Genomic DNA, 21,474 nt, shown 5'->3' on the forward strand with positions numbered 1-21,474 from the left:
TTTAAAACGGGGAGGGCCCATGATGGTGACTAATAGAACTAGTGATGCCAAACCAACCAATTGGATTGATGACTTTTTACGCAAGGTGTTATTAAAATTTATTTTTAATTTATATATAGCGCATGAAAAATAATTCTCTTAAAAAGTCCTACAAATTTACATTTTTACCATTAAGCAGAGAATTTGATAAGAAAACTTGCATTTTGGTCTCTCGAAACTCCACGATTACACACTTACACACTGCATAGATCATCACTAAATTACGACTCCTAATGAAGTTTTAGAGCTTTTCTTTTATAAGTCATTATAAGTGGCGTGCATATAGTTTATAAAACTAAATTAAACATGTACCAAAAGTTCAAGGACTGCATTAAATAAAGTTTATGAACCATATTACATATTGAAGTAAAGTTTAGGGATCACATTTGGTCAAAATTCATAAATTATTTACGTCATTATCCATCCTTTTTTATTATATGCAATTATATATTTTATTAGGAACAACTAGGGGAAGTATTGATTAGAGTCGATGGGATAAGACGCGCGCGTCTGCAATGAGGAGCGCGTGGGCGTGGAAAAGCCCGGTCCACAGAAAGGAACCTAATCCTGGCGCGACTTGGATTTCACACGAAACGAATCGGTCTCCGAAACAACGCGCCTCGGTCTCGCCATCGAAGAAGACGCTAATCCTAAGGCGGCATTTGAGCCCCCTATAAATAGGACCCAAACACCCGTCGATTGCCTTCACACAATCTCTTCTCGCTTCGACCGCCATTCCCCAAGTTCTCTCTTCGACCGATAGATCGATCGATCTCCTCTCGGCGTCTCTTTCAGATCTCTTTGTTCAAGGTATTTCCTCCTCGATTTTCCCCTCAAGATCTTGATCTTGATCGCTCTTGCTGTTTCAATTCAATCGTTCGTTCCTTCGTATAGATCTGTAGAGGTGTACGGAAGTTCTTTTGCCTTTTGATTCGAGCTTTTTGATCTGGTTTTCTTGCCTTTGATGGAATTGACGGCGACGAGATTGTGCCTGGAGATTACGCCGGATCGCGGACCTCTGTGTGCGGAGCCGTGCGATCCGCTTTTGTCTTGTGGATGTTCGGCTTTGCCTGATTTGGGATTTGGTTTCTCGAGTTCTCTGTTTCGATTGTTTGTTCTTCTAGGTGTGGGGCAGAGTTGTGCGGAGTTTTTTCCTGATTGATTGAGGTTTGATCTTGAGCTTTTTGATTGGGAAGATGCCACCGATTGTGTGCCGAGTGATACGATTTGGTTTCTCGTCCTGATGCTTGTCCTTCTTGCCTGAAGTTTGGTTTTTGAAATTTTTCTTCATGGATCTGCACTCTTTGGAAGGGTGCGGTGCGCGTAGGGAATGGTTTGACCTTGGCTTTGCACGTGTGGATCTTTTGAAGGAAACTGAGTTCGTCCGGCTTTGTTGATGGCGTGATCTTGGCTAATCTCGAATGTTGTGTACCCCTGTGGCTTGCATCGTTTATCTAGTTTCCATATCTGTGATGATTTGTTGAAGCCAGGATGATTGTGAGGCCTTGTGATTTACTAACAGTACCTAGAGTATTGTTGTCTGAGATGATATCTGGGGTGTTTATTCATTGGTTGGGGTTTTGGATTTTAGCTCTCTGGCTGGCTTGTTATTACCTGCTGTTTCTTGCAATTATAGCGCACCAGACATGGGGTTTGTGTATTCGAAATAGATAGTTGGTGTTTATCTATTGATGGGTGCTATGGGGTCTGCCGTTTTGATCTGTCTTACTTGGGTGCTCTGAATACAATGGTTGGTTTCTTATTATTGAAGTATCTTCATGGAAGGATGTAGTGTTGCTATATACATTTCATTGAACAGTGTGGTCTTTTTATATCCCAATTAGTGCAGATCCTGCATGCAATTAAAGCGTCAAGGAGTGTAGAACTGAATCTGACCTGGCTTTTTAATACCTGCTGTTTCTTGCAAATATAGCATAACACATACACCTTGTTTTTTATACATATATGCGGATCTAATCTAGTTTTATACATTGTCTGATTATTTCCTTGAATCTTTCAGATGCAAATCTTCGTGAAAACTCTTACTGGCAAGACCATCACCCTTGAGGTTGAGAGTTCAGACACAATCGACAATGTGAAGGCCAAGATCCAAGACAAGGAGGGTATTCCCCCGGACCAGCAAAGGCTCATCTTTGCTGGCAAGCAGCTGGAGGATGGGCGCACATTGGCTGATTACAACATCCAGAAGGAGTCAACTCTACACTTGGTTCTTCGCCTCAGGGGTGGCATGCAGATTTTTGTGAAGACTCTCACCGGCAAGACCATTACCCTTGAGGTTGAAAGCTCTGACACGATTGATAATGTTAAGGCCAAGATTCAAGACAAGGAGGGAATCCCCCCAGACCAGCAGAGGCTCATCTTTGCAGGGAAGCAGCTTGAGGATGGACGCACCCTGGCTGATTATAACATCCAGAAGGAATCCACACTCCATTTGGTGCTTCGTCTGAGAGGTGGCATGCAGATCTTTGTGAAGACCCTCACTGGCAAGACCATTACCCTCGAGGTTGAAAGCTCCGATACTATTGATAATGTTAAGGCCAAGATTCAAGACAAAGAAGGGATCCCCCCAGACCAGCAGCGGTTGATCTTTGCAGGCAAGCAGCTCGAAGATGGACGCACCTTGGCTGATTATAACATCCAGAAGGAATCCACACTCCATTTGGTGCTTCGTCTGAGAGGTGGGATGCAGATCTTTGTGAAGACCCTCACTGGCAAGACAATTACTCTCGAGGTCGAGAGTTCTGATACCATCGACAATGTGAAGGCCAAAATCCAGGACAAAGAAGGGATCCCCCCAGATCAGCAGCGGTTGATCTTTGCTGGCAAGCAACTTGAGGATGGCCGGACGCTTGCGGACTACAACATCCAAAAGGAATCCACCCTTCACTTGGTCCTCCGTTTGAGAGGTGGAATGCAAATCTTCGTCAAGACCCTTACTGGGAAAACAATCACTTTGGAAGTTGAGAGCTCCGACACCATCGACAATGTCAAAGCAAAAATTCAGGACAAGGAAGGCATTCCCCCGGATCAGCAGAGGCTTATTTTTGCTGGGAAACAGCTGGAAGATGGTAGGACTTTGGCGGATTACAACATCCAGAAAGAGTCCACTCTTCACTTGGTTCTGCGCCTGAGGGGAGGCATGCAAATTTTTGTGAAGACCCTTACCGGCAAGACTATCACCTTGGAAGTGGAGAGCTCTGACACAATCGATAATGTCAAAGCGAAGATACAGGACAAGGAAGGCATTCCCCCAGACCAGCAGCGGTTGATTTTCGCAGGTAAGCAACTCGAGGATGGCCGGACTTTGGCTGATTACAACATTCAAAAGGAGTCGACTCTCCATCTTGTCCTCCGTCTGCGTGGTGGGATGCAGATCTTTGTCAAGACCCTGACCGGAAAGACCATCACTTTGGAGGTGGAGAGTTCAGACACCATTGACAATGTGAAGGCGAAGATCCAGGATAAGGAGGGCATCCCACCGGACCAGCAGAGGCTGATTTTTGCCGGGAAGCAACTCGAAGACGGGAGGACTCTGGCTGACTATAACATCCAGAAAGAGTCGACTCTGCACTTGGTCCTCCGTCTCCGTGGTGGTTTATGAGTTCTATGCCATCTAAGGGTTTTCATACGGTCAAGTTTGTCTGTCTAGTAGGTTGGTTTGCCATGATATATAGTCATGATGTCTTCTGATGGATTGCTTTGGAACTTATTATGAGACTCTTTAGTCTTTAGTGTGATTGCCTATTTACTATCGTTGGTACTGCTACAATATCTCTTTTTTGCGCTTCGATCTATTATGATTTTCAGTCTCTACATCTATCTATCTATGGAAATATGGCGAGTGAGTTTATTTATCACCATTTTATAGAGTTCAAGCATAAATATCACTCCAACAGTAAATAGATGTTACACAAAGACAATTGTACGGGAGTGCCAAAATGGTTTGAGATGGTTTTAGTCCACTAACAGGAAATGAATAATTAAAGTATTCCAAAAATGTTGAGTAATAAATTCTTGGACAAATCTTCATCTAGAAAAATGAAATTCGAAATTCTATTTCTTTGTATAAACCAAGCGCAGCCAACACTTTTGTTAATATAAAGTGCAAATAGGATTGTCTCCTGCTTTCCTCCACTTTTATGATTGACTCTCTCTCCACAATGTTATCGAGACATTTTATTTACCTCTTCTTTTTCTATCCCCTTAACCAAAGCGGACCGGTTCTTTGGCGCTAACTCAGTAATTCTACGTGGAAGTAGAGACGCGACAAAAGCGCAAATGACAATGGAGGACCGGACATAATATCTTTACCTCCGCCCTTATCTTCACTTCCTGTGTTCGGGCGTGCGCCAAGCTGAAACGACACTCGCCACAACCGGAAAACGACAACACCCAAACATCCCGATGACCTGACAACATCGCCCCTCCTATAAAACCCATCGCAAATTTGTTTCATACCATTCATTAACAAGCTTGTGGCTATTCAAATGCAAAGAATCACGTCGAAAGATTAGGTTGGAGTGTCATTAATCGATCGGGGCAAGTTGATCTTTTGAGGTCAAACTTTAGATCTGTTCAAATGCATCATTTTCTCCGTTAAATCCGCGATCATAGAGAATGGAAAAACTGAACCTTGAATGAACTGAAAATATCCCGGTACCTTCCACGTACTCTGCTCATGTGCACATCCAAACCCTATAAACTCTCCTATAAATACCATGACTAGTCGCCTATCTCACTCACCAAAACACACAGAAGCATCACAACAAATCTCTCGCTTGTGAATCCACAAGCAACAACCAGCAATGGCGAACTTCGCAACCCTAGCAGCTATCTTTGCAGCCCTCCTGGTGATGTCCCATGCCGCCTCGGCCCACCGGACCACAATAACCACGGTCGAGATTGACGAGGACAACGAGAGGCGCGGAAGTGGGAGCTGCCAGGAGCAGGTCCAGACCCAAAGCCTCGAGCAATGCGAGCAGCTGTTCATTGACATTGGCCGAGGTGGTAGCCGATTTGGCGGCAGCGAGAGGGAGCGACTGATGGATTCGCAGCACTTCAGGCCGTGCTGCCAGCAGCTGAGGCAGGTGGAACAGCAATGCCGGTGCCGGGGAATTAGGCAGATCGTGAACGAGGAACAGAGCGAGTTCAGACGTGAGGGATTGCACAGGGTGGTGAGATCGGCTCGGGACTTGCCTTCGGCATGCGGTTTTTCGAGTCCTCATCACTGTGAGATTAAAGCCATTTGGTTTTGAAACCCTAGCTAGCTAGCTTGCTTATGTGGGCATTAGAAGATGGAGATGGTTCATGAGATGTTAATAATGAGATTTAGTTCACTCTCGTTTCTTTGGCTTTTAGAATTAAGAGAGCTTTTAATTCACGCGATCGCGTGATAGTTTTGATTCGCATTTTGACCAGGAGCGGTTGGTGAGGCTTTTGTAGGTTCACCAATACATGAATGCTCATGTAATAAACGTATCTCATCTTCTTTTGATCTAACTACTTGCTCATGCTTGCTGTCTCTGGTTGCTTCTTCGATAGCTCAACAATACATGAAGTAGGTAGCAAAATTTACAGTATTGAATGTTATGCATGCACTTATCAATATCTCTTACTCCAAAGAGTCGGATTATCCATCTATAAAGAAAAGAGTAATGCTAGATATATTAAGACTTTATACTGAACCATATTTATTAAATGACGTGTCGATCGATCATTTGAACAAGTCAATTATTAAATGCATGTATGTTAGTTGTTTAAATTAGCCAATCAAAAATTCGACACACTTAGTAATAAACATATTTTAGCGAGAACAATTTAATACATCTACCATTATCAAAAAGAAAATAGGATGCTGATTATCCTTTACTTCTTATTGACCGTGTTTCTTACAAGAAATAAATCGTTGACATAGATGTCTTTTCCGTGACAACTACCAATGCAAGTTTAAGTCCGAATAGTTCAATAATTGAGAATGATATTATACCATCTTTCTGAATATTAACTCTAATGTTTCAGCGACTATTCATGTGGTTTGATAACTGTCATCCCCATGGAATCTTGTCTGAAGTGCATCCTGGAAGAGTTATATTTGATTCAAGGTTGGGATTGTTTGCTCGAGCAAGTGATGTCATTGAAGATTGAATGGAGATCGTACACGATAGAATTAGGTTAGTGAAGCAGATCAAAATTGAAGAAGACGGGCAGAAAAACCTACAAAGCTTGCTTCGATAGCGGGTCGAATCTTGATGCAGTCCAGCTTTCAAAACGCCATAGGAAATGAGAAAAATAATATATCTAAGGAGCTGCGTCAGCGTGAGCTTGTCTATATTCATGTTCAATACCACTCACATGGACTAGTGTCTCGATCTTAAGCCCTCTTGTGTAAAATAAATTTTGCATTGTCAATGTACGTTATAAATTTCCATGAGAAAAATGTTCAAATAATTAATGCCAATAGTAAGAAATAAAACTGGAATAAATCGAGCAAGATGCGTGTTGCGGTAGAAAGAGGATATATATATCGTACTTGTCAAGTAGTTGCTCAATGCATCATCTAACATATTTACCACACATTGGAGGTTCATAATTCGGATTACTTTGCGCATTGCTATGTATAAAATGTGGATTCAAAGGGAAATACTCGCTTTATTGTAAAGCATTTCAATATTGAAGAGATATAGAGATATTTTACTGCTTGTCGTCAGTTAATTAATTTCCTAACTAATATATTTATTTCTTCACGAAAGTAAGATTATTCGATTATGATTTACTATGCTTTCGATAGTGCTCTCACTTATTTGTTTTTCCTCTAAATCCTCAAGCGGAACTTGTGAAATTAACTCGACTTGTATGGTATTGATTGGTTAAATTTCTATTAATAGAATGGATTATTTACGAGAGGTGAATTTATCTAATGCGCAAAGTTGGCTCAAGATAGTACTCGATCACTATATTGAGAGACAACTCTATAGTTTAACGCATATGCATAATCTTTCAAGAACTACATTCATTTAACATCTTTATTACGAACTATGGAATGTACTTTATTTGCTGGGTTACATTACGGGTGGGCATTTTACCAAGAGGTCTAGTATCCCGAACTTTTTCAACACGTGCAATGCACGTGCTTATCTTGCTCCATTAGGAATAGAGGAAAGGCTTCTAATAAGGGGTCATATTTTCTAGAAATCTTTTGTTGTTGACCTCCATTTCCTAACATCTCTGAAAAAAAAAAAAACAGCCAAATGAATATTTTTGCGGTGGTCTCCAGTCCACCAAATGTGCAAATCTCTTCTTTTCTCTGACCACTTCATTCGCTATATTTCATGCAAAAGTGCAATTCAACTGCGAATTTGAAGCGCAAAGATGCTTGCCCCAACTGATCAGCAGATCTTTATGCTGATACCGAGTCAAAAAATGACCAAACGCAAACCTTGCAAACCAACCTGATGACAAATTCCTCCCATCCCCGTAGCTCAACATGCAAACCCTACAATCCCCTATAAATACCCTCATCATCCACCACCTCTCTCACTCACCATAGTAACAGAACCATATATCAGATATCAAGATCTCTCTCTCTCTCTCTCTCTCTCTCTCTCTCTCTCTCTCTCTCTCTCTCTCTCTCTCTCTCTCTCTCTGGTGACAAACAATGGCGAAGCTTGCAACCCTCGCAGCAATCCTTCTGGCCTTCCTGCTGATGTCCCATGTCGTTACGGCCGACTGGACCACGATAACCAGTGTCGAGATCGACGAGGAAGGCCTGAGGAGCGGCTGGAGCTGCCGCGAGCAGTTGCAGAGGCAAGATCTCGACCGCTGCGAGCAGCTGTTTGAGGACATTGCCCGGGGAGGCCAAGGGGGCAGCGAGAGGGAGCGGATGGAGACGTCGGAGAACCTGAGGCCATGCTGCCAGCAGCTCAGGCAGGTGCAGGAGGGGTGCCAGTGCGAGGGGATAAGGCGGATCGTGAGAGAGAAGCAGGGCGAGTTGAAAGGCGAGGGGAGCCGCAAGGTAGTGAGGTCGGCTCGGCAGTTGCCTTTGACTTGCGGGGTTGGTCCTCAGCCCTGTGAGATCAGAGCCGCTTGGTACTGAGCCGTTTCGGGCTTAGGAGATGAAGATGGTTCATGAGATGTTAATAATGTCCAGTTCGCTCTAGTTCTCTTCGTAAGAGTAATTAGAGTGTAGGAGAGAGTCCTAAATTAATCCAGGCGATCATTCAGGGTTTTCATTTGGGTCGGTTCTCGAGTTTTTGTGAGGCTTTTGTAGGTTCTCATGTAATAAAAGATCTCGTCTCTTTCGAATTATTTTATTAGTTAGTCTTCTTCAAAGTTAACGGCTCCACATGTGTAGTTGATGCTCACAGGCTGTTCACTATATAGAAGACTAACTCAATCACCGTCATTGAGAACGGAAAAGTTGCAGAACAAGGCTCGCATAATGAGCTGATATCCTTGCGATGTGGCGGTGCCTACTACTCTCTGATTAAAATTCCAGAGCGGCAGCTTCCCCAGTAGAGCAGAGACAGATATCTTGGGTCACATCTTGTTCTTCTAAAAGACGAGCTTAATCCATAGTATGACTATGCTAGTCTTTGTTTCTCATGTAGTATACTCAAGGCAAATGATGTGATTATCTGTCGAATGTGCCTAATATACTTCCAAGCACCACTGAACTGCAAAGAGTCATTTTGTTCAATTCTGAGAGGAGTTGGCTTCATAAAATGAGGTTCATTGTCATCAAGCAAACTATCAACCAAAATAGGTGCATTTGACCAATTCAAATGAACAATGCAGCTTTCACAGAAAAAAGAAAGAAATCCAAAGAGACGAATGTCACGACCTTTCTAGAGGCGAACCGCCAGAAGGAAAGCTAATGGACTACTAAGCCAAAGACCCACCAATCGTAACTTGGTACTCGATTTTAATACAATTTCCTTGCCCTTTGGAGCCGTCACTAATCAATTCGGGTCGATTAGACACCGAAATAAAATGTGCGAACCAAAAATCCATTAGATTCGGGGACTTGATCGATTATGCCAAATTAATTTAATGTCCTTGCCGTACCTTTTTTCTTTTTATTTGCAAGTGGTCTTGGTCGATTCTAATTCTAAATCACTAACACGCAAGGGTGATTAACCGTGAACTGTGCAGGGGCAAGAATTGCACAATGAGGGGAGGAGCGTTCACGAGGGAGAGAGAGGGAACCACTTTCTTCGCTTCCCTTTCTTTTTCTGTATTGAAAAGACGCTGTCTCTGGCCGACTCCCCTCACTTTTCCTCTATTTTAAGTATGGCCGCCTCCCCTTTTTCTTTTTAAACTGGACGCCTCTCCTCCTTCTTCCTCCACTTTCATATTGAATATTTGACTATACATTCTGAACCTGACTAAAAGATCGATCCTTGTTTATTGTTTACCGACCACACATTGGGAAATTTCTTCGGAGTTTGAAAAGGAATAATGACATGTGATCGGCGTACATGATGATGACGACCCCTTGGTGAAGGCGTGTCTTCTTCCTTTCCCTAACGGTGTGTTCTGTGAGCTCCCCCTTCTAATGTTCGCCCTCTTGTATGCTATATAAGCACAAATCTAGGTTGGTCTTACAAGAACTAATATCCTACTTTCCCATCTTATATTAGGAAAATTAGCGCATCCCTCTCTTATTCTCTCCTCATGATCAAAATTTTCAAAGATAATGACTTTATTAATTCAAAAGTTGATCAAGAACGCAATCTTTATATGCAATGAATGCCTAAATGGGTCACCAAAATTTATATGTCAACGATGAATGACCAAACTCCCTTCACGAAACCGGTATCATCTCGTAGCCTAAGCATAAATGTATTTACGTATGTATATTTACATATTTGAGGAGGTCCAAAGAGGTGACTTGATAAGTACTGCTTGCATGTGACATTACAAAAGAAATAATAAACTGACTCTAGGAAATATCCCAGCAAGTTCCTGACCATGTTCTTTTACTAATCAAATGCATATCACCTAACCCGGTCCCTTCCCTATTTCCCGTAGCGGGAGCTCACCTGGACTACGGGAACTCACAAGATAAAGTCACAATGCAATTATAGTATTAAGAACAAAGCATCAGACCGGTTTTTTCGCAGATTATAGACTTTTCCCGTTGTATTTTCAGCTTCAGTTTCGTTCCTGTTGATCTACTTCTGTAGAGACCCGAGAATCGAGCTGTCCAATTTTGTAGTAATTTCTTGTGCAGCAAGAATCTCTTGGTGAGAATGCTATTGCTAGAACTTCTTTGGACAAAAATGGAACCATGGCATCGGGCAAGACTGGCCTTTATCTGTCCTATAATTGATACGACACACCCACACCAAAGATGCGCAAAAGTTAACATGACCAGATTCTCCTCCCAATGCAGTCTTTCAGGCGAGAATTGTAAGAAGGTAAACAAAATTCACTCTGTTTACAAAGACCAAGATTCTGAACCAGCCCAAAGAACTCACTGTAATGAAGGATAAGGACTACATACATGAGAACCAAACAGCAGAAAATAAACCATTTCTCATGCAAACACTAACCAGCACTGCCCACTATAAAATATTACCGGTAAAATCAATCTCATTCTCAACCCTCCCCACACAAGGAAGAGTCCAACTCAGCCCTTAGTCAAGCAAAATCAAAGCTAAAGCAACAACAGAAATCCCCACTCGCCAAAAGCTAGAACCCCCCAAATTCTTACATACCCCAGACTTTAGCTCGATACCCTTCGTGGTGTTCTTAGCACCCTCATCATTGAGAGTCACATTAGCACCCACCATTAACTTATACTTCTTGGTCTTCGAAACCAAGGTCTTCAACTTCAATGCAGTGGCCAAATCCACCCTAAAGAGCAAAGACTCGTTCTTGGCCACAACATCAGTCCAATTCACCCCAAAAGTCTCCACACTTGCATTCTTCGTGGCCTTCTTCCCATACCCCTGGTAAAATCCAGGAATGGTCTTGAGCCACTTGGTCTGATTCGTATCACTGTAGTAATAAACGGTGAGGTTCACGGGGTCGTAGTGAATGCCCCTCGCGTGGTTGCCGTTGCTCAGCTTCACGTCCAAGAAAATGGTGGTGTTCGCGGGAGTGTCCGAAGATCTGTTGAGTGCTGGGAGGTAGAATTGCTGGATAGAGCAACTGGGCATGGACACGGGCGGTGGGTTCCACAGGCAGACAGCTGTGATGCCGAGAATGAGGATTAAGCCACAGCAGCAAAAGCAACACCATTCGGACTTCGACATGGTCACCGAAGGAGCTCGCCGGCAGCGAAGAAGGCCAAGAAAAGAAGAGCCGGAAGTCGTTTTTTGATCTTGTGTGGTGTTGCTAGCGCTTAAGAACCGTTGATGGTTGTCTGCAATGGAAAGCAAGAACGAGCAAAGGGAAAGTTCTTGGAACGTGCAGCAGACGACTACAGTCAGCTACGCCCGTTCACTTGTGGTTGACCATAATGTGGCTTGCGCTTATTCTTTGTTAACTATACCAACTCGAAGAAGGAGAGATTAAAAAGTAATAAAAGATGCTCGGTCTACCTATCAATCTAATGCGGACGCGGTTACGAACCGTGTAAGAAAACGACCATTACTTTTGGATTAACAAAAGTTACGATACGCGTGATACCAATTCAAAAAGCTTATTATAAATTATGTTGTGGGGCAACTCTAGATACCCATCCATACTCATTTCGGAACCTCAAAATTTATTATTTAGGCATGTCTCGTGGCACTTTATAATTTTTGTCATTCCGCCCCCCCCCGTGTTTTTAGGCTTTTATTTATTTTTCCGAATTCCTTGTTGCTTAAGGTTAACGTTGGATATTTGCAGTGTCACCTAAGATTAGTAGGGTATATATTTTCTATGTATCAAATAAATTTTCGTCATATTTTAGGGAATACAAAAAAGAAAGATTTCTCTATTATTATTTTTTTGTTTTTACTAGAACAATTTTCTTTTTTCTAGTGTTGCGCCCGTGAGCACATGTGTCTCAGAGCCTCTTTGCGGACCGACGGATCCATGCTTACCTATCGCTTCTGCGTCACATTATTTGAAATCTATCACTTCGTTATTGTTGAACTGCAAGGCGGAAAAATGGTCATGGGCTTATTCATCGTCTTTGCACAACTTATATGAATCGTCCCATTAAAGTACGTCTCGGACCCATGTGACTTCTGTCTTCATCGAAACCTAGACATGAAAAGGCCTAATTTCCTAAAAATTCCAAAACTTTAGGTTCAGTCCTATACTTGTCTCGAATTTTTTTTACATTTCATAAAAAATCACAAATTTTCACTTTAAATCCAAATCTACCGTACAATATTAATTTTCTGTTGGAATGTTGCCATTTAATTCCAACGTGTCATTCACTTGTCATCTTCGCTGTCTTCTTTCTCCATGGTCAGCTCGGGTTGAATTTTTTTTTTTTCAATCTTCCTCTTTCTTTCACTTCCACTCCATGGACAATCGGACCACCATCTCGAACACAGAGGAAGCCCAGGCGCCGCCACACACCGGTCGCTGCCGCAACAGCTCGTGTGCACGTTGCCACCACTTCCTCAACATCTTGTCGTTGTTGTAAGCCTAGATGCCGCCATAAGCCATCGAGCACAGCCCGAGCCACCACCCCCTCTATCTGTCGGTTGATAGTTGAAGTTGGGATCAGGATCCAACGTTGCCTAGCCCAGATTCGGAGTCGAGGCTGAATGCCATTACAATGAAATAAAACTAAAATATATCCGAGCAAGATGCGTATTACGATGAGAGGAGGATATTTATCGTATTTCTCAAACAGTTACTCCATGCATCATTTAACATGTTTACTACACATTGGAGGTTCATGTTTCGATTCAGGGATAAATTTGCGCATTGTTATGTACAAAATGTGGATTTAAAGGGAAATACTTGCTTTATTGTAAAACATTTCAATATTGAAGAGACTACTTATCCAAGAAATGTAGTTTCTATAGAGACTTTACAGCTTGTCAATTCATTTTCCTACCCAATATATTTATTTGTTCATGAAAGTAAAAAATTCAATTTTGATATACCATACTTTTAAAAATATTCTCTTAATTGTTTTTCCTCTTAATTCTCGAGCATGACTTGTGAAATTAACTCGACTTGTCCAGTATCAATTGGTTAAATATTCTATCGTTTGACCGGATTATATTGGAGAGGTGAATTTAGTGTGATACGTAAAGTTGGTTCAAGATATGACCCAATCACTACACTAAAAAATAACTCTATAATTTATCATATGTCTAATTTTCAACAAGCGCAATGAGCAGGCTTTTTTCCCCCTTTAAGAACAACGGAAAAGCTTCTAATGAGTCATGCATCGTGGAAATCTTTTGTTGTTGACACCATTGCCTAGCATATCTGGAAAAATGCTTCTCAATTTACGATACACTTGATGAAGGTAAACAACAACAACAACAACAACAATAAACAACTAACACGACTACTATTGTTGCGGTTGTTTCTAAAGCCACCAATTGTGCAACTCCCTTCTTTTCTCTGACCACTTCATTCACGGTATTTCATTCAAAACTGCAATTCCAACTACGAATTTGGAGCGAAACGATGCTTTACTCCAACTGATCGACAGATCTTTAAGCTGATACCGAGTCAAAACAATGGCCAAACGAAACCATTGCAAACCAACCTGATGACAAATTCCACCCCTCCACGTAGCTCCACATGCAAACCCTACATTCCCCTATAAATACCCTCATCATCCACCACCTCTCTCACTCACCATAGCAACAAAACCATATATCAGATATCAAAGATTTCTCTCTCTCTGTCTTTCTCACTCCTTTGTGACAAACAATGGCGAAGCTTGCAACCCTGGCAGCGATCTTTGCGGCCTTCCTGCTGATGTCCCATGTCGTTGAGGCCCACTGGACCACGATAACCAGCGTCGAGATCGACGAGGATGGGGATGGCCCTAGGAGAGGCGGGAGCTGCCGCGAGCAGCTCCAGAGGCAAGATCTCAACCGCTGCGAGCAGCTGTTCGGGGACATCGCCCATGGCCGCCGAGGGGGCAGCGAGAGGGAGCGAATGGAGTCGTCGGAGAACCTGAGGCCGTGCTGCGAGCAGCTCAGGCAGGTGCAGGAGGGGTGCCGGTGCGAGGGGATAAGGCGGATCGTGAGGGAGCAGCAGGGCGAGTTCAGAGGCAAGGGGAGCCACGAGGTGGCGAGGTCGGCTCGGCGCTTGCCTTCGACTTGTGGGGTTGCTCCTCAGTACTGTGAGATCAGAGCCGCTTGGTACTGAGCCGTTTCCGGCTTAGGAGATGGAAAATGATTCATGAGATGTTAATAATGTGCAGTTCACTCTAGTTCTCTTGGTTTAGAGTAATTAGAGTGTAGGAGAGAGTTCTAAATTTATCCGCGCAATCATTCAGGGTTTTCATTTGGGTCGGTTCTCGAGTTTTTCTGAGGATTTTGCAGGTTCTCATGTAATAAAAGTCCTTTCAAAATTATCTTATTAATCAGTCTTCGTTAATGTTAACAGCACGAGTTGCTTATATTTCTTTCGTTTTAAGACTAGCATTTCTCAAAAATATATGATGAAGGATATGATATTTGATATGCACGTAGCCAACCGAACTTCCAGGTTACATCCAAAGCGACAGATCATAAGAAGACAAATACTTTTAGGTATTTATATCGAGTTTGGCCATTAACGATTTTTCGTTGCTTCCTCTTTTGGCTAAGATGATTAACGCATTCGATTGATTCTTGGACTTGACCAAGAAGAGGAAGAGCACCGATGTTTGGAAAAATCGACTAAACTACGCTCATGTCAAATTCGACGTGGAGGAGTATCTGAATAAATATATTATTGCCTCGACTCGACGAATGGCGTTAAAATCGAACCTCACAAAATTAGAAAACAGTTATTTTTAATATCCAGCGAAAATATCTAAAGGAAAACGCTTGTTTATGGAGTTATATCTGACCGATTATTTAGGAAGCTGACCCTTCATCGTAGCATTTGTGAGTAAAATATCTACGTCTAATACTCCAGGATAGACTCTTAGATGGTGGAAAGAAGGCCAAAAATAAAACTAACCTACCTATTATGCCTCCTGGTGAAACGTGCCAAATCGAAAGAACACTGACCACTTCAACAAAATATATGGTTCCTCCTTTAGTGACACGTAATATTCATTCAAATTCATTTATCGTCGCATGTGCAGATTCACGCCAACTCATTTCATTTTCTTATTTGAGATGTAAATGTCATGCGAGACTCACTCTGTATAGAGATATCTAGACAAATCGAAGAAGCTGTTGCGCGGTACAAGACCAAACCCCATATATGACTTCATGAAAAACTGTGATAGCATTTCAAATTTCTTTTTAGTTTCCACACTCTTACAACTATCTTTTGCTCTCATCTGCTCCATTTACTCTCTCTCTCTCTCTCTCTCTCTCTCTCTCTCTCTCTCTCTCTCTCTCTCTCTCTCTCTCTCTCTCTCTCTCTCTCTCTCTCTCTCTCTCTCTCTCTCCAAGATGTAGGTGGAGTACATGAATTTTTCCAAATAACTATATAATACGGTGAATTATATTTTTCTGTGTGACCAATTTTCTTATTACATAAAAGGAATTCTTCAACTGAAAATTACTACTTCTCCGTACTAACACTAGTATTAGGCAGCGTCTTAAAGTCCAGAATAAAGCCTTCGCATACTTACATTTAAAATAACTTCCTTTCAACTTCATATAAGAGCACAAAACATGATTGAAATATCTTGTCCATGAGTTTTTCTATGGACGATCACATGCCAACATGCAGTGGCAAATGATTTTCCCACCAATGTGGTTTCTAATGAAAAAGACATTTCCATTTTACTTTTTAAGGTTGTTCTTTTGCCTTTGTAGAGATAAGTTAGACAGGGGTTATTATTATAGGGTTCCACACATAAAACATTACAGTCCTAGGATAGCTACAACGATATTATTCCAGAAATCGTTCCTCAAATTATTTGGTAAATCCCTTAATAAACAACTTTCAGAAGTAGGGTTTTTTAAGCAGCCTGGCATTGTTAATTACCATCACTGATGTGCACTAGAATGGCGGTTAAGACGTTTACATTGGAACCATTTCATACGATAAGCACTCTCACGAAACAATTTTAAATATAGAGTTTGCGTACTTTTTTGTACATGACCTTTATCTATCACCATCGATATGGATGTTCGGTCGATCTTTCGAACAACAATATCTAATCTATTGTGATAAATATGGATTATGTTAAAAAATGAGTACACAAGTTGTGTACTGTATAGAATTCTCTCTCTCTCTCTCTCTCTCTCTCTCTCTCTCTCTCTCTCTCTCTCCATGCATGTGAACTGTTTCACGTGCCAATGAGATAACTCGACAAATCAAGAAAGGAAATAGCTTGTGGAAATTAAGGAGAGAAACAACATATAGCTAATTCCCAGATTGTAATTCAAGAAAGATGAGATTTTATTAGGGATAGAGACGGCCTACGCGGTACATAACCCGTACGTACACTTAAAAGAGAAACCCCACACGATGATGTGATGGTCTCTAGTCTCTTCTCTCTACTAGTCCTACTAAGTAACACCATGCCTCCCTCTAGAAGAGCCAACAGACTCGGTCAGCTTTTATTGAAAGGCCATGCACTTTCTCATCTGATCTCTTAGCTCTAGCTCTAGCTTGACTAGTTCAGTACCAAATGGCTCGGATGTCACAGTACTGAGGACCAAACCCGCACATGTTAGGCAAGTTCCTTGCGCACTTCATCATGTCTTGCGATCCCCGACCTCCGAACTCGCCCATTTGCTGTCTCATTACCTGCCTCAGCCCCTCGCACCGGCATTGGTCTTCCATCTGCCTCAGCTGCTGGCAGCATGGCCTGAAGTGCCTCGACTGTGTCATCTCACTCAGCCTTTGCCGCCTTGGCCTCCCCAGCGCCCGCTGCCCCCCTGGCCATCGTACCTCATCGCGTCCTCAAAGAGCTGCTCGCACTGCTCGAGGCCTTGCCTCTGGATCTGCTCGTAGCAGCTCCCGCCGCGGTGCCTCTTGTTCTCGGGCGCATCAATGTCGACAGTGGTTATTATGGCACGATTGGCCGCCACGGCATGAGACATCACCAAGAGTGCTCCAAGGATCGCTCCTAGGATTGCAAGCTTCGCCATTGCGGGTGTAGTTGGTCTCGCAGGAGATTGAAATTGTCGATTCTTGATGATTGCTGCGTGCTTCTGAGGAATTTAGGGTTTTGCATGTGGAGTACGTGGGTGGTGGCCCTTGGCATGGAGGAAACGGCGTGTCTGGTGTGACATGTAATGAAAAGGTGGCTTATGCATTTTGAGTGTGACTGTGATTTTTCATGGTCGATTTGCATGGAGAGTACGTGGATGGTGATATTGTCAGGGTCTAGGGTTTGATTTTATTTTGTCTTTTTCGGTGCCCTGTGCATGGAGGGAACGTCAGTGCATGCATGCATTTGATCTAACACGTAATTCAAAAGTATAAGCATTATTGATCAGAGACTTTCGTTTGAGCATTGAGATTCTTATCAGTTACAGTCTTAGGAGCGTGATTTCTCGCGAACGCTTTGCAGAGTCTCTTTGTTCCCGTGATCCTTGAATTTGAATTGGATATGACTCTGAATGATCTCGTGTACTTACCTAAAACTTTAAAGTAAAAGGTTTAGATGTGAGAATCAATTTGTAGGATAAATTTATCAGTCAATGAAATTTCCAGAGTTCTAATGTATTTCTTTGAATAAAAATAGAAAACCTATGATATGATGTTGGATTTGGGAGGTCAATTTGGGTGCTACATTTTAATACTTTCACAATTTTTTTACTCAATAAATTGACAAATTTTATTCGAACAAAAAAAAAGTTGACAAAGTTTAAGCGGGGTGAAACCCCTCCGTCTAAAAAGAAGATGAAAACACTACGAAATGTTACACTTCATAAGCAATCGATACAACAAAGGGAATGATCTTATGTTACAAGAACCGTTGATCCAAAGTACCAAAAAAGTCCTAAACCTATTAAATTATGTCAATTCAGTCCTAAACATTTCAATTGTGTCAATTCTTTTTTGATCGAACAATTGTGTCAATTTAATCATAAATATTTTCTACATTTTGCCAATTGAGTCCATCCAGTCAATTTTGGATGGAAATTGCCAATGTAGACGCAGGCCGTCCTACGTAGCATTGTCAGCGCTGACATATATTCTTTTAATAATATTTTATTAATTTTTTGTTTTTTCTTTTATTTTTAAATTTTTTTTTCTTTTTTTCCTTTCATTTTGGTCAACCAGGGGCATCGGCAACGCGCTCTTTAATCCCGAAAAATATAAATTTTGCTTGTAAGCAAAAGTGTTATTTCAAATCATCAGAAAATTTGAAAAATGATATTTGTGTTTTTTTTTATTATCAAAACTTGATTAAACTTTAATTGAGCATAGGTTTTTCGTCTGAATCCCATTTACTCAATTTTTGCACCTATGAAAAGCCCATGTTGAAAAGAATAGTGTGGGGATTGTGAATTTCGGGGAATCGAACCGAATGAGTGGTCCTGATATTTTCATTTTTAGGGCCCCTCACTAAAAAAAAAAGGAAAAGAAAAAGGGAAAGAAAGAAAAAATAAAGAAAAGAAAGAAAGGTGGGGAAAGGGTATCTGATTTCAAAACCAATCTCAATTTTTTTGCTTGTGAAGTTTCGTTGAAAAAAAAAAACTCCAAGGCAGCTAGTACCATCCACCAACGCATCACGCAATGTTTAATCCCACAATTCCTCACGAAATAATTTTTTAATCTCACGAAAGAATCACAGCAAAATCTTACCACAAAATTTAATTGGCTTAGACACTCGAATATCTTCTGGTATAATTCATTAGCATAAGCACCTCAGGATTAGAGGAGAATCTGGCGGCCAATGCGATCTCTGTGCTCCCCATTACACCATGTTGACTTCCACGAGACAAAACACAAGTTGGTGGGGAATACCGACATTTGACCCCTTTCCGACCAGAATCTACATGTTTCTTTGCCCGATCATTACTTTTTTAAGATTTGCCACATCAATTTATACACCCCAATACCATGTACCGCATGAGAGACCTAGTGGGAATTCTGAACAGAAAAGGTTTGGATCCAACTCTATAAATTTTGAAAAGAGATCTTCACAAATAACATCCCCTTCTTATATGTAGGTAAGAATTAAATCTAAATTAGAAAACCCATTTTAGAAAACCTTCTCCAACTAGAAAATCTTTTCCAACTAGGAAATCATTCAATTAGGAAACCTTCTTCAACTAGGAAATCTTTTCCAATTAAGAAACCTACTTGAATGAGGAAACTTTCCTTTTCGAACTCAAAATCGAGGCATAATTTTAACAATTAGTGTGTGAAGCGAGTGCTTTCTACATAGTCCGATCTGGATTTGGAATTTTATGCCTAAAGATGTAGTCGTTTCGAGTAGTCTAAATTAACCATACTGCATCAAACCAAGGATAAAGTAGGGAAAATTACCAATTCAGTCCTCAACCTATTGCATTTGTGCCAATTCAGTTCTCAACCTTTCGATTTGGCCAATTCAGTCCTAAACCTTTTGCAAACCAGCCAATCAAGTCCTTTTGACTGGCCGGCGCTGACGTGGCCGCGCGGCCGGCGCCACGTGACAATAATTTAATATTTTTTTATTATTATTTTCGAATTTTTTTCTTCTTTTTTTTCTTTTCCTTCTCCCCCCTGGCCTGTCCGGCCAGGGGGGAGGCTCGCCGGCGAGGGCCCAGCTCCGGCGAGGCGAGCTGGGCCCTCACCGCCGCCGGGCGAGGCGGAGCTCCCCGCCCATGGCGAGCCGGGCGAGCGGCGAGGGCCCGGCTCGCCATGGATGGGCGAGCTCCGCCTCGCCCGAGATCCGGCGAGGCGGAGCTCGCCATGGCCGGGTGAGCTCCGCCTCGCCGGATATGGGCGAGGCGGAGCTCGCCTTGGCTGGGCGAGCTCCGCCTCGCCCCGATCCGCGAGGCGAGCTCGCCATGGCGAGGCAAGCTCCGCCTCGCCGGAGCCGGGCGAGGCGGAGCTTGCCCAGCCATGGCGAGCTAGGCGAGCGGCGAGGGCCCAGCTCGCCATGGATGGGCGAGCTCCGCCCTCGCCCAGATCTGGCGAGGCGGAGCTCGCCATGGCTGGGCGAGCTCCGCCTCGCCAGATCTGGGCGAGGCGGAGCTCGCCTTGGCTGGGCGAGCTCCGCCCTCGCCCAGATCTGGCGAGGCGGAGCTCGCCATGGCAGGGCAAGCTCCGCCTCGCCGGAGCTGGGCGAGGCTCGCCCAGCGGCGGCGAGGGCCCAGCTCGCCTCGCCAGAGCTGGGCCTCGCCGGCGAGCCTCCCCCCTGGCCGGACAGGCCAGGGGGGAGAAGGAAAAGAAAAAAATTCGAAAATAATAATAAAAAAATATTAAAATATTGCCGCGTGGCGCCGGCCGGCCAAAAGGACTGAATTGGCTGGTTTGCAAAAGGTTTAGGACTGAATTGGCCAAATTGAAAGGTTGAGGACTGAATTGGCACAAATACAATAGGTTGAGGACTGAATTGGTAATTTTCCCAAGTAAGAAGAGATGCGCCATCAACTCAACTTTTTTTTTACATAGAGCACATAGAGGATAGGTAACAACTTTTGCTAATACAAATTTTCCGCCATAGGTTGATACTGTCTTTGGCTCATACCTTGCTGCTGATCCTCCTATCACTCCTCGATTCAGCCATCTATCTTCCCGAATTCTAATGTTTTCCCCTGAACCTACTGTCCACTTAACTGCACTGGAAATAGCAAATAATAAAACCTTACTCCTGTAATTTTTTTAAAGAGAAAAATATTTTTAATATGTACATAACTTCCCGTATTTTATATTTTTCATCAATTAGTGATGGCTCTTCTATTAAATGCATAATTATATATAGCTCAATTCTAACATTTATATTTGAAATTTGCATGTTAATAAGCATGTAAGATAAAATTAAGGGCCCATTACTTTAAGATTTTAAATTAAACATAAATTCTTATTAATATAATTTATTATCAATTTTTAAAGGTGAAGGATCATTAATTATATGAAGGGGCACTGTAAATAATTTTTTTGGTTGAAAAAGTGAATACAACATTACAAACCAATTAATTATTTTTGTAATTGTCACATTTCTATAATATATATCTAAATTGTGAACTTTCACTTAGCTTGATGTTAAGTGCAGAAATGCCAATTGCACCGGCTGCGTGCGGTTCTCGTAGACTTGCTAATAAGAAAATGAAATATCTTAAAAGAAAGCTAGAAGAACGTTGGTGTGCTAAATTTCCAGGTATAGTCAATTTTCATTCGTGTAACAGTAGCTCATCATTGAGATTGGTTTATGCACAG

At 42.2% G+C, this 21,474-nt stretch overlaps 5 protein-coding genes across 5 annotated transcripts; 4 read left to right on the top strand and 1 right to left on the bottom strand.

The window, feature by feature from the left end:
* Positions 1-704: 704 nt before the first annotated feature.
* Positions 705-3,812, top strand: LOC115674902 (polyubiquitin-like). Its single transcript, XM_030597424.2, has 2 exons — positions 705-849; positions 2,060-3,812. Exon 2 carries the CDS (start codon positions 2,060-2,062, stop codon positions 3,659-3,661), a length of 1,602 nt encoding a protein of 533 aa, XP_030453284.2. The 5' UTR covers positions 705-849; the 3' UTR covers positions 3,662-3,812.
* A 1,053-nt stretch (positions 3,813-4,865) lies between these two features.
* Positions 4,866-5,315, top strand: LOC115674908 (2S seed storage albumin protein-like). Its single transcript, XM_056317221.1, has one exon. The coding sequence runs from the start codon at positions 4,866-4,868 to the stop codon at positions 5,313-5,315; it is 450 nt and encodes a 149-aa protein (XP_056173196.1).
* Positions 5,316-7,714: 2,399 nt separating this feature from the next.
* Positions 7,715-8,152, top strand: LOC115675167 (2S seed storage albumin protein-like). Its single transcript, XM_030597772.1, has one exon. The coding sequence runs from the start codon at positions 7,715-7,717 to the stop codon at positions 8,150-8,152; it is 438 nt and encodes a 145-aa protein (XP_030453632.1).
* Positions 8,153-10,598: 2,446 nt separating this feature from the next.
* On the bottom strand, positions 10,599-11,361 carry LOC115674906 (protein NDR1-like). Its single transcript, XM_030597427.2, has one exon. It carries the CDS (start codon positions 11,316-11,318, stop codon positions 10,698-10,700), a length of 621 nt encoding a protein of 206 aa, XP_030453287.1. The 5' UTR covers positions 11,319-11,361; the 3' UTR covers positions 10,599-10,697.
* A 2,470-nt stretch (positions 11,362-13,831) lies between these two features.
* LOC115675166 (2S seed storage albumin protein-like) lies at positions 13,832-14,583 on the top strand. Its single transcript, XM_030597771.2, has one exon. The coding sequence runs from the start codon at positions 13,903-13,905 to the stop codon at positions 14,344-14,346; it is 444 nt and encodes a 147-aa protein (XP_030453631.1). The 5' UTR covers positions 13,832-13,902; the 3' UTR covers positions 14,347-14,583.
* Positions 14,584-21,474: the final 6,891 nt, after the last annotated feature.

The sequence above is a fragment of the Syzygium oleosum genome, unplaced genomic scaffold (assembly GCF_021117445.2).
Source record: "Syzygium oleosum isolate NSW1041296 unplaced genomic scaffold, Sole_v2.1 Sole_v2.13, whole genome shotgun sequence".
In the NCBI taxonomy this organism is placed as follows: domain Eukaryota; kingdom Viridiplantae; phylum Streptophyta; class Magnoliopsida; order Myrtales; family Myrtaceae; genus Syzygium; species Syzygium oleosum.